This window comes from Acomys minous, assembly GCF_964271855.1.
Source record: "Acomys minous genome assembly, chromosome: 17".
NCBI lineage: Eukaryota > Metazoa > Chordata > Mammalia > Rodentia > Muridae > Acomys > Acomys minous.
The window spans coordinates 23,930,785-23,942,989 of record NC_140500.1 but is presented as its reverse complement, the minus strand read 5'-3'; the positions used below and the strand labels follow the sequence as shown (position 1 = coordinate 23,942,989).

General features: G+C 41.9%; 1 protein-coding gene across 1 annotated transcript in view; it reads left to right on the top strand.

Moving 5' to 3' along the window:
* Positions 1 to 12,205, top strand: part of LOC311588225 (alpha-2-macroglobulin-like) — a 43,350-nt gene that overhangs the window by 13,952 nt on the left and 17,193 nt on the right. Inside the window, exons 15-22 of the mRNA XM_084765704.1 lie at positions 634 to 783; positions 3,507 to 3,674; positions 4,071 to 4,155; positions 5,392 to 5,518; positions 8,519 to 8,747; positions 9,464 to 9,590; positions 10,074 to 10,195; positions 10,645 to 10,696. Coding sequence (XP_084621830.1) covers positions 634 to 783; positions 3,507 to 3,674; positions 4,071 to 4,155; positions 5,392 to 5,518; positions 8,519 to 8,747; positions 9,464 to 9,590; positions 10,074 to 10,195; positions 10,645 to 10,696 — 1,060 coding nt within the window. The remainder of the gene's footprint in view (positions 1 to 633; positions 784 to 3,506; positions 3,675 to 4,070; positions 4,156 to 5,391; positions 5,519 to 8,518; positions 8,748 to 9,463; positions 9,591 to 10,073; positions 10,196 to 10,644; positions 10,697 to 12,205) is intronic.

The window sequence follows — 12,205 nt, the reverse complement described above, 5'->3', positions numbered from 1 at the left end:
CACACCTGGAATCCCAATGCTTGGGGAAGCAGAGGCAGAGGCAGGCTGGTCTTTGTGAGTTCGAAGCCAGCCTGGTCTACAAAGGGAGTCGAGGACAGTCAAGGCTACACAGACAAACCTTGTCTCGCCAAACCAAAACATCAACAGCAACAAACAAACAAGAAGAAGTCATGTTGTTGCCTCACTTCCAGAAATCTCTGTGCAGCATTGACTCTTAACACATAGCACAGCAGTTTAGGAAGTATGAGAGCAAGTTTAAAGACCACACAAAGCCCAAACAAAAACAGCTTAGACTTTTTCACATTTCACAAATCCAGAGTTAAATGGGCATGCACTGTATATCAGAGGTAAAAAACAACAACAACAACAACAACAACAACAACAAAAAACAAAAAAACAAAAACAGACACTTCCAAATGGCCTGTTTAGAAGTATCTTTAGAGACCATACAATTGAGAAGCAAAGCAAAGTTCAAGGGGGTCGGGGTGGGGTGGGGCGGGGAGGCCTCACTCAAGTAGCATAACACCAACCCAAAATATTATGTGTCGAAGGTGAGGAATTCTTAAGAAATGAAAGGGACACAGGGTGGAAATCACAAACTGATTTTTCTGACCTTTCTTTCCTATATGTCAGGTGAATTTGATCTTCCGCCCAAGCAGCAGTCTTCCTGCCACTGATGCCCTCCTTAGTGTCACGGCTTCTCCTCAGTCTCTCTGTGCTCTACGAGCCATGGACCAGAGCCTGCTGCTTCTGAGGCCTGAGGCTGAGCTCTCTGCATCCTGGGTGAGTCCTTGTCTGCCTTAGATATGAGGGACAACCCATGTGATGGCCTTGAAGCCAGAATAAATGCTTGAGTAATGTCAGACCTGTTACAGAAACTATAGTTACATTGAGGAAGCGGAAAGAAAATGGTCAAATGTATTATATAAAATTCTCAAAGAAGAAATAAAAGCATAAAATAAAATGACCATTGTTTCCTATAGGTTAATAGTTTTGAACTTTGATGGACACTTGGCTTGGTAAGGAAGATCCTTGCACACACTCTTTCATATTTCTCATTTCTTCTCTCACACTCTTAGCTTCTGTAGGTGGGGAAAAAATGATGCAAGTGTTTTGCCTGGTATATCAAACCAACCAGAAAACCAGTATTTTGAAATGGCAAAAACACAGTACAAATTAACCAGAAAGACATGATTCAAGCATCAATGTCTTGTTCCAGATCACATGGCCAAATAAAGCCAGCTGTGACTGAGTTAAGCCACTGAGCTAGGCAGTGCTTGGGAAGGCACAAGAAAGGCTGTAAAAAGTGCTATAAGCGAAGTGCAGATGTGCAAAATAAGGATTATTTCTAATAATAAAACCAGGGAGGTCATGATAAAGTATGTTTATATAAAACTGAGTAGAGTAGATGAAGCCCATAACTCTGCAAAATTGATGATGCTTGTTTTCAAGCTAGTTTTAATGTCTTGGGAAGCCTAATGAAAATGATGAACTTCATGAAGTGGATCTGGGTAGTCTATTTGCCTGCTCTAAGACCATACAAACCCAATAGTATTTAAGGTTTCCATTTTCATAAGAATGGCATCAACTAAGGAACATCGCTGAAAAAAAAGAAAAGGAAAGTAACTCACTGTGATTAGTGACATTGAGATATAAAAAAATTGAAAATATAGTTACAAAAGGACATAATGAAAGGGCACATTATTACACGAAACTACTTATCAGTATATATACTAATTTTATTTTCTCAGAGCTTCACATTTTCAGTATGAGACCAACTGGAATATGTTCTTGTTAAAGTATTTATGAAAGCTTACAAAAGGAAATAAAATATCTTTAATTCATAAAAAAGTAAGTATAGGGCTGGCAAGAAGGCTCAATGAATAAAAGCGCTTGCAACCAATCCGGATGATTTGAGTTCAATCTCCAGAGCCCATATGGTAGAAGTAGAGAATCACTCACACAAGCTGCCCTCTGACTTTCACACACACACACACACACACACACACACACACACACACACACGCGCGCGCGCGCGCGCGCGTTTTAAAGAAGCCAATGTGGTATCATACACTTTTAATCCCACCACTCAGGACACAGGGCAAGGAGGATCTCTGTAAGTTTGAGGCCAGCCTGGTCTGTATAGTAAATTCTAGGACAGCCAGGACTACATAGAGAGACCTTGCACAAACAAACAAACAAACAAGCAAACAGAGTTAGAAAAGGAAGTAGAAGGAAATTATAAGGTCTTGACCTGTAAATTCCTGTTTTTTTTCTCCTTTATTAATTTATTCTTGTTACATCTCAATGGTTATCCCATCCCTTGTATCCTCCCATTCTTCCCTCCCTCCCATTTTCCCCTTATTCCCCTCCACTATGACTGTTCTTGAGGGGGATTTCCTCCCCCTGTATATGCTCATAGGGTATCAAGTCTCTTCTTGGTAACCTGCTGTCCTTCCTCTGAGTGCCACCAGGTCTCCCCCTCCAGGGCACGTGGTCAAAGGTGAGGCACCAGAGTATGTGAGAAAGTAATATCCCACTCTCCACTCTACTGTGGAGAGTGTTCTGTCCATTGTCTAGATCTGGGTAGGGGTTTAAGGTTTACCGCCTGTATTGTCCTTGGCTGGTGCCTTAGTTTGAGCAGGACCCCTATGCCCAAATCTGCCTATCATAATGTTCTACTTGTAGGCTTCTAAAATGATCATAATGAGTGAGTTAACCCAGAAGCAGAAAGATTCAAATGGTATATACTCACTTATATCTGCATATTAGCCCAAGGGGCATGTCCCACGAAAGCCTTCACTTACCAGGAAACTGAGACAGAGGGGAGGACATTCTAGTGGGACTCTAGATGAGAGAATCATGGGAGAATGGCAAAGTAAATTCCTGTTTTATATTATTGTGTATGCATTTATAGTGTGTGCGGATGTGCAAGTCCTACAGCATAGAGCACATGTGGAGGCTGGAGAGTGACTTTGCAGTGTCAGCTCTCTCCTTGCACAGCGGGCTCTGGGAATTGAACTCAGGTCCCCAGGCTTGCATGGCAGACATACCTGCTGAACCATATCATCGTGTCCTGTTCAGAGCTCAGCCCTTAGGGACTGTATAACAACCTGGACCATTTTGAAGGAAACCTTAGAAGTGCTACTTCCTCCCACATGGAGGATGCTCACAATACTTGTTCTCTTTGGGACATGTGTCCCTCACTCTAAGCAGAGTTGGTGGCTAACTCAAAGGTGGTGACAGAACTGTCACTTCATCCCTTCTGCCCTGAGCATTGTGTCACCTACGGCACAACTCAGCTTCTCAATTGTTACGGTCTCATTTCATTTGAGTGTTGAGCATAGTGTTCGCTGCCCAATGCTGTAAACAAGTATTAGACTCTTGACTGGTTAAGTGTGAAGTTCGCTAGGTCATGGTGCCACTGCTGCTCATGGGTTTCTCTCCCAGTTACTTAATAAAGAGCCACGGACAAGTCAGCCCCTGCGTGCTTTGCATTTCTGCAGGTTTATGATATGCTACCAGTGAAAGACCTCACGGGCTTCCCCAGGGGTGCGGATCAGCAGGAAGAAGATGCCAAAGGTTGCATCAGGCAAAACGACATCTACGTTAATGGAGTCCTGTACTCCCCAGTTCATAACACAAATGAAGAGGACATGTATGGCTTCCTGAAGGTAAACATCTTATCTCAAAGACAAGTCTGGAGGTCCTTAGAGTACCCTGTATAGGAAAGTTATTTGTATTCTTACCATGATTGAAACTAACAGAATAAGGGACCAAGTGACTTCTCCAAGGTCGCCAGCAGGAAAAGATCTGCCAAATCAATGGAATCAGGACCAGGCGTTTAAGTGATTAATGAAGTGTTCTTTTTATTGAAAGCCATTGCTTTGTGATATTTGTAAGTATTATGGATAGGATTAATACTATCGGGTGAGTTTAAGGGACAGGATGGCATTAAGACCATTAGCATGTTACAGTTCCTGCTTTACATGTGAACACAGAAAAGTTTAATTCAGATGAAAGGAGGTGTGTATTGGGAATGCACTAATGGGTGGTCGTTTCCTTTGTAGGAAATGGGCTTAAAAGTGTTCACCAACTCAAAGATCCATAAACCCAAAATCTGTGAACGGCACAGAGACGAAGATGATAGAGAAGGTTAGTGCCTAAAATACTGAACCATATAAGACAAAATTTTAAAAACAAAACATGACCAAAATTAACAAAAGACTTGATTCAAATATATTAAGGCTATTGCATAGTGTTGGTGACAATAGAAGCTCAAATCTGATACTGACACCCCTCCAGCAAGTGTGAGTCTGCAGAGACAGAGGTGGATTGTGAACATGGCCTAGGAGAAGTGCCAATCCAGTACAGGCACAACGTAAAGAAAGGATGGGCTCCAAGGAGTCAGAAAATCAACTACCAATACCCTGTCTCTGCCAATAGAGATGAGGGGGCTGAAAGGAAAGGGAAGGTTTTCATCAGTCTGTAAAAAGTGTTAAAATGCTCAGAAAGCATCTTCTTTAACAGGCCAAAGGACCAGTGAGCACTCTTCACTATTTTTGGTTATGTAAGCTGTTTCTTTGCCAAATTCTAGTTGGCAGCGTGGATTTAGTATTATATTGTTATGTAGTGACTGGATGCGTTAACTGTGGAGAAAAGGAAAAATCTAGGAAAGCGTTTGATGAGAATCTGTTTTCTATGTGAAATTTACTACAGAGAACCAGATATTTTATTTATAAGCCATAGAATCCTTTATTATTAAGACTTACAGGAAGCTTATTGTCATTTTTCCATGTAGTGCCTGCCTGTCAATGTGTCTATAGTACATTTTTCCCTAAAGGGCGTGGCTGCCAGATGTTCACCAGTACTTCAGAAGTAGAAAGTGGCTGCCTGACCTCCTGAGTCAGTGTGGAGGACATAGTTTTTCTATCCTTGATTCCTCCATTGCTGTAAACTGCTTCTCAAAACCACTACCACATTTTTTTTTTCTTTGCCAGATGAACATGTCAATGGCAACCCAGGCCACTGCCCTCCTCCTCCTCACCCAACACCCCAGGCCTCTCTCTCCACTTCGCAAGATGGGCAGTAACTCTCTTGGGATTCCACAAAAGCTTCTCTTTTGCAAGCAATCCAAGGCTTTCTGCCACACTTCCTCCATTCTATGCTTGGGATTTTCTCCCCCACGCCCACCTCAGCTCAGTTTGTTCTAATACCTCTGAATTAGGTGAAGTATCACATCCTCTGAGAAGCCTTTCCTGGCTGTCCGGATGTCCTTTCCTGACTCCCGTCTCACCTCCCAGATCTTTCTGTGGTATCACTTTGGTAGCACAGCGTCCCATGAACTCTATCTTTGTATTTATTACCCGTGTCTTCTCTCACCTGCCGCAGAGCCCCGTGTGGCCTACCTCGTAGGCCAAAGCCTCATGGATCACTTTGTGGGGGCTGCAGAAGCTCCCACGGAGACTATACGGTCCTACTTCCCTGAGACGTGGATCTGGGACTTGGTGGCTGTGAAGTAAGTAACTTACTTTTATATAAGATGTAGAAATATAAACCCATCACAGTTTTTTAACTTTGGTGAGTTTTCCCCTTTGAATGTATATATTTAGGATTGTTTGGCATGGTGTTTTACTAATGTCGAGCAACATAGAAGCCCCCTAGGCTACACCAATTTCTAAGTTCTTATTCCATTCTAAGTGGGGTTGTTGTCTGTTGCTTTTTCAGGTAGCCTGTTACTGGTATAGAAATGCAAACACACTTTCATTTGTGCATCGGACAGCATCTCTGAGTTTATTTATTAGTTCTAAGAGGTTTTTTTTTTTTAATGGACTTTTGAATTTTTTTTTCCCATTTGGGATCAGATTATCGGTAAACGGGGATCATCTTAGTCTTGACTTCTTTTCCTAGTCTCGTTCTTGGCAATATTTGTAGTGCTCCACTGAACAAGAGCTGGGGAGGGATCCTTATTTTGTGCTGGATCTTACAGGCAATGCTTTTGGGCTTTCTCCATTGGTTATAATGCTAGGGGGTTTTCGTGAGCAGTTTTATTATATAGAGAAATTTTCCTTCTATACCTACTTCATTGAGAGTTCATATCATGAAAGAATATTGATTTTTTTGTTCTGTATTAAGATATCTATTAATATAATTGTGTGAGTTTTATCTTCTAGTCAGCTAATGTGGTGTGCCTCATTGGTTGCATTGCTCTGCAATCAATAATCACTGTACAAGCCTTTGAATGTCCTGTTGAATTCGGCAGCTATTATTCTATTAAAGAGTGTGGATCTTTGTTTTCTTATGATATTGGCTTATAGTTTGATTCTCTTTTGAGCTTCTCCTCTGACTTTGATAACTGAGTGAGGCTGATCTCTACTGCCATTTTGGGATGTCTTTGAGTGGCTGATGTTAATTCTTCCTTAAATTAGGGCAATTGATGAATGAAGCAGTCTAGTCAGAAAAGACACACAATGTGATTTTTGTGCTTTTTAGAGTTGTTGAGTCTTGTTTCTTAACTCAGCATGTAATGTGCCCTGAAGAGCCCATGTGTGCATGAGGAGAATCCATAGTTTTCTGTCTAAGTCTGTTTGGTTGTTTTTTCAAGTTTATCATTTCTTCATGGGATTTGTCTGCATGCTGTGTCCATGGTTGAACATGAGGTATTGCAGTCTCCTACTACTTAAAAGACACTTCACCAAGTTGGATTCTAGAGCAGGGGTTCTCAGCCTTCCTAATGCTGCAACCCTGTAATATAGATCCTCATGTTGTGGTGACTTCCCAACTACAAAATTATTTTCGTTGCTATTTAATAACTATAATTTTGCCACTATTATGAATCGTAACATAGATGTCTGTGTTTTCTGATGATCTTAGGCAATGTACGTGAAAGGGTCTTTCAGCCCCCAGAGGGGTCATGGCCCACACAAGCTGAGGACCACCGTTGTGGATGCTTCTCAGATCTTTGTGCTTGTTTGGACCACCCTATTTGTCCCTGTGGTCACAGGAGCTTGGCATTTACCGAGACCTGTCAGTAAATCTCTGCCTTGAGACAGATGAGATGGAGACTGATCCACTGGGGCAGGAAAGGAAACCCTCTGCATTTGAAGTGTTTGTTCCAACCCCTCACTTTCTCTTGGAGAGTCCAGGAGCTGGGTTCGCACTGCAAAGCAGAGGAGAGGGTCTGCCACAGTGCTCCCAGTTGTCTTCGTACCACACATATTTCTCTTTACCCTTTCAGTCCCTACTCGCAGAGGGGTCATGGCCCACAAGCTGAGGACCACCGTTGTGGATGCTTCTCAGATCTTTGTCCTTGTTTGCACCACCCTACATGTCCCTGTGGTGACAAATATCTTGTCCTTTTGCTTCCCGAGACAGGCAAGCTCTTTGGCTGCTTCAGTCTGTCTCTGGGACCATCAGTAGAAGGAGCAGTCTGAAAGGCCCATGCAGCTGTTCAGGTTCCCAGAGCCTGTGAGCTCAGCAAAGGCCCAACTCCCTGGGGCAAAACAGTGTCACTGGGTGTGCAGTCAGACGTATCCCATGACAAAACCAGGAGCTGAATGTTCCTTCCTTTATCCTCTTTGTGCTTAGCCCTGAAAGAGAGACACTGGTCACGTGTGCACATCTGTGGCACATTTTCTCCCTGTTCTCCATGGTGTCAGAGATCTTGTGAGTGCAAGCACCACTCATTTCCTACTCCCCAACACCCGAGACGGACGATTTAGGAGGCCAACAAGACCCTTGGACAGTACTTCAGTAGTTGAAATGCTTCATGCATTCACAAATCCCTTCCAAGGAGAAGCTAGAAGCTCATTTTGTCACTGAAGGAAAAACTGGAAGCAGAATAGTGGGAGGGGGCCCCCTTTCCATTCAGGATCCTGGCAGTGGGCTAGCAAGGAGTCCAACTCTCAGAGAACAATGAGGCTTAATGAACCCCTTCTAAAGAGAAGCTGAAAACTCTCATGTGATTTTTCCAATTTTAAATCCTATCGTTTTCAGGAGAAATTACTGTGTTACTTATATCTTTTGAGTCAGAAGTAAAAACTATTAGAAAAATTTAATTACAAGATTCTGGAAAGTGGACAGAAGGACCAAATGCAAGTGAGCATCTTAGATATTAAAAATGATCTGCTTCTTTATTGATAAAAGGATAGGCTACACTTAAGATAATTCAGCCAAATAGAAACAGTAGTAGCAGAAGTTGTAACTCTAAACCCATCCTAGTAGGGTTGTATTTTGTAACAGAAGTTGAGAACAATACCAATTACATTCACAGTTTATAGCTATGCTTTTATGTAAGAGATTTAGCTCTAATTATCAGGAAATGATTATGATATGGACTTAATTGAAAACAGAAGAAATGTCCACCATTTCCCCACTGAAAGTCTTAGCTTTGCTCTTCAGTTACTGACATTTCTACTGAGTGCATTTAAGTTATGACCATAGGGTCATTTCTAGGCCTCTCTCGTAAAGGGATTTATTTAGATCTCATTTCCTTTACTTCATATCTCACCCCCTGCAGCTCAACAGGAGTGGCTGAGATGGAAGTGAAGGTTCCTGACACCATCACTGAGTGGAAGGCTGGGGCCTTCTGCCTGTCCAACGACACTGGACTTGGCCTCTCCCCTGTGGCATCTCTCCAAGCCTTCCAGCCCTTCTTCGTGGAGCTCACGATGCCCTACTCTGTGATCCGTGGAGAAACCTTCACGCTCAAGGCCACTGTGCTGAACTTCCTCCAAACATGCATCTGGGTAGAGATTTATTTCCTCAATTGAGCACAAGCTAATTAAAAGTCACATTTGTGGAAATACCAAGAAGGAACAACAATAACAACAAAAGAATAAGTAAAAATCCACCCGTTGTCTATACAAACTCAGTCAACAGAGAAAGAAACTATGCTACACGTATTCATATGTTGTGAAAATGGGTATCTCTAAGAACCAACCCACATAGACAAGTTTCAAGCTTTGATCATAATCCTTTCAAGTTAGGTTGGCTGTGCAATAGAAAGATTTCTTACGTGAGCAATCGTCACCTTCCCCCATCCCATGTTTTAGAGTTTGTAGATCCACCTTTTGCATTCTTATATATCTATTCATTATATGTAGCTTCATTTAAAAGCTATGTTTGTTTGTGTGATTCTGTTTGTGCGTACATTTGTTTGTGTGCATCTCACCTCTGTCAAAACCATAACTGTTTATAGATTTTTGTGTAGTGACTGACCCTTCCAGGTTCCCAGCAGCAGTGCTCACCCAGGCAACATTTTTTTTTTTACTGTCTTACTTCTGGTTCCAACAAGCAGCCCTCCAGGTGCTGAGGTTTATCTCTGAAACGCTAGTAAATGGACCACACAATACTGGGTCTTTATTTGTCTCATTGATGTTAGGCAACCGGAAACCTAACCATCTCCAAGCATGCTTCAGTTTAACAGTGGTCTCCTTCTGCTTCTAATCTTGCTTCTTTCCAGGTGGCTGTGAAGCTGGAGGCCTCCCCTGACTTTATAGCTGCCCCGGTGGAGAAGGAACAAACATCGTACTGCATCTGTATGAACGAGCGGCATACTGTGTCCTGGGTAATAATCCCCAAGTCATTAGGTGAGCAGCAGAGTCCCAGAGGATCAGGAGTCCCAGTCAGACCTTTTAAACAGTGCTCCCCACCTCCCCCCACCCAGGCCCCACAGGCAAAGACCCTCCACCCCACCCCCAAGAGGGAGGATTGTTTTTCTTTAACAGAATGGCAAGCACTTCCAGGTATGCTGGTGCACAGCCACAGTCCAGCACTTAGAAGGCTGAGACAAAGTCTACCATGAGTTCAAGGCCAGTCTTGCCTACATAATTTGAACCCCACCTGAAATAAAACAACTCAGCCACAACAAAAAGAAGCCCTTCCTTGTAAGACAAGGGTCTAAGGGCGCCTGGCTTCTTCGCCTCCACCTCGAGTGTCACTGACCTCGATGGATGTCCCTTCCATTTCCGCTCTATGTTTTTATGACTCTAGAGCTTCGTAATTCTGAGTTTGCAAGTGAGGGCAAGGGGGAAACATACTCATAGCTGCTTGGTTTTTCTTTTTTCTACCAGGAAATGTGAATTTCACTGTGAGTGCAGAGGCACTCAACTCTCAGGAGGTATGTAGGCACAAGATACCAGAGGTCCCTGGACTTGGAAAGAAAGACACGGTCATCAAGTCCCTGTTGGTTGAAGTAAGTGACCCTGCCTAGCTGATGGGACACCACGCTGAGTCACAGAAGAGTGACCTCAGTTGGGAATCTAATTAGTTTTAGAATTTCAACTCTTCTAATGTTGACTCATGTGCTGCCCAGAATAAGATTTATAATAACATAAATATGTAGATATTGTGATAACCATAGTAATATATGTATGTTTCACAAATTTCTCATCTACCATCTATCTACTATCTATCTACTATCTATCTATCTATCTATCTATCTATCTATCTATCTATCTTTCAACATCTCTTTTTATCTCCATCCCTCTTGCTATTTTTCTTCATTAGTCTTCACTCATTCTCTTATATAATACTCCAAATTCTTCTTTTCACTATGTGGGACTCTGTGGTCCCCAAATCAACAACACACATATTAATAGGGTCAATGCATTTTGTCTTAACTTTTCTTTCTTTTGCCTAAAGCCCGAAGGTCTAGAGAACGAAGTGACATTCAACAGTCTGCTTTGTCCATCGGGTAAGCCTCAACCACTGTAGTTCGACTCACCTTGACTAAGGCTCATATAACATTTGAAGTTCAAAGATTGTTTATATGTTCTCTGTGGGAGGAAACCTGATGTGTCATCAATACATGTGACAAGTAAGTTAGAAAGTAATTCCTGAAGAGGCCAGGATATGGTGGATATTGCCTATAATCCCAGCACTTAGGATGCTGAGGCAAGGGGACCAAAACAAACAAACAAACAAACAAACAAACAACAACAACAAAAAAACAACCAACCACCCATTATACAACAAAAAGAGGTTTCTTGCAAAGACAAGGATCTAGCTCTTTTTGTGTTTGGACTGATAACTCATTCTCTGGGTCCCAATTTTTGAAGAGACCCTCCTACTTTCAGTGTATTCTTTATTCTTCATTTAAAATTGATTGTCTATACATGTGCGGGCTGATTTCTCTGATCCCTATGCTTTTACAATGTTCTTTCTGTGTATAGTTCGATGTAAATATTATGTGATTTTAATTACGTCTGTTTTTTTAAAAACATGTTTAGATACAGTGTAATGCCTCCAGTTCTGTTCTTTTCACTTTTGATCACCTTTGCTTTTTTTTTTTTTTCATGCTCCTAGATCTATTTTAGGGTTGCCTTTTCATTTTCTATGAAAAATGATCATGAAATTTGGAAAGAGTTGTGCTAAATCTATAAATTGGTTTGGGTCATACAAGCATTTTTACACTATTTTTTCTAACCAATGAGCAGGGGAATAGCTTTCCATTTATCTGTTTCCCTTTTAGTTTCTTTCAACGCTTCTTTCCCAGGATCTCTTTTTCTATCTCTTGTAAGTCTTGGTTGAATTTATTCCTACATATTTTCTCCCCCAAAGCAACTACATATGGGATTGTTACTTAGAGTTCTTTTAGATTGCTGTTTAGGTTTCGTATAGATCTTGAGACCTATTTTTATTTTATGAGTGTTTTGCTTGCGTGTGTGTCTGTGTACCATGTGCATGTGCAGTGCTCATGGAGGCAAGAAGAAGGCATTGGGCCACCTGAGACTGGGTGACAGATGGTTGTGAGGCACTATGTGGGTGCTGGGAATTGAACCCGGGTCCTCTGGAAGAGCAGCCAGTGTTCTTAACCACTGAGCTATCTGTCCAGCCCCTATTTTAGTTTCTTCTCAGATAGCTGTGGTGAACACAGTGGCGCTGCTGATTTTGAACCCTGAGGTACTGTGTTCATATACTACGTGCGAGGACTTTACAGTGGAGGATTGGGCGTCCTGCAATCCTCATGGCACAGTGATGATTTCACTTCTCCCTTCACGCTTTGGATGATTTTTTTTCTTTCTTATTCTTGTCTTATTGCTCTTGGCAATGATCTCACAAAAATTATTCAGAAGTATTCCATCTTTAATGTTTTTTTAAGGACTTGGACAGGCGAGTGTTATTTCCTTTTGATAGTTGATTGAATTCAATAGTACAGCACTATTGGTAGACATGAAACAGCAGGTGTTCCTAACTAGTTCCA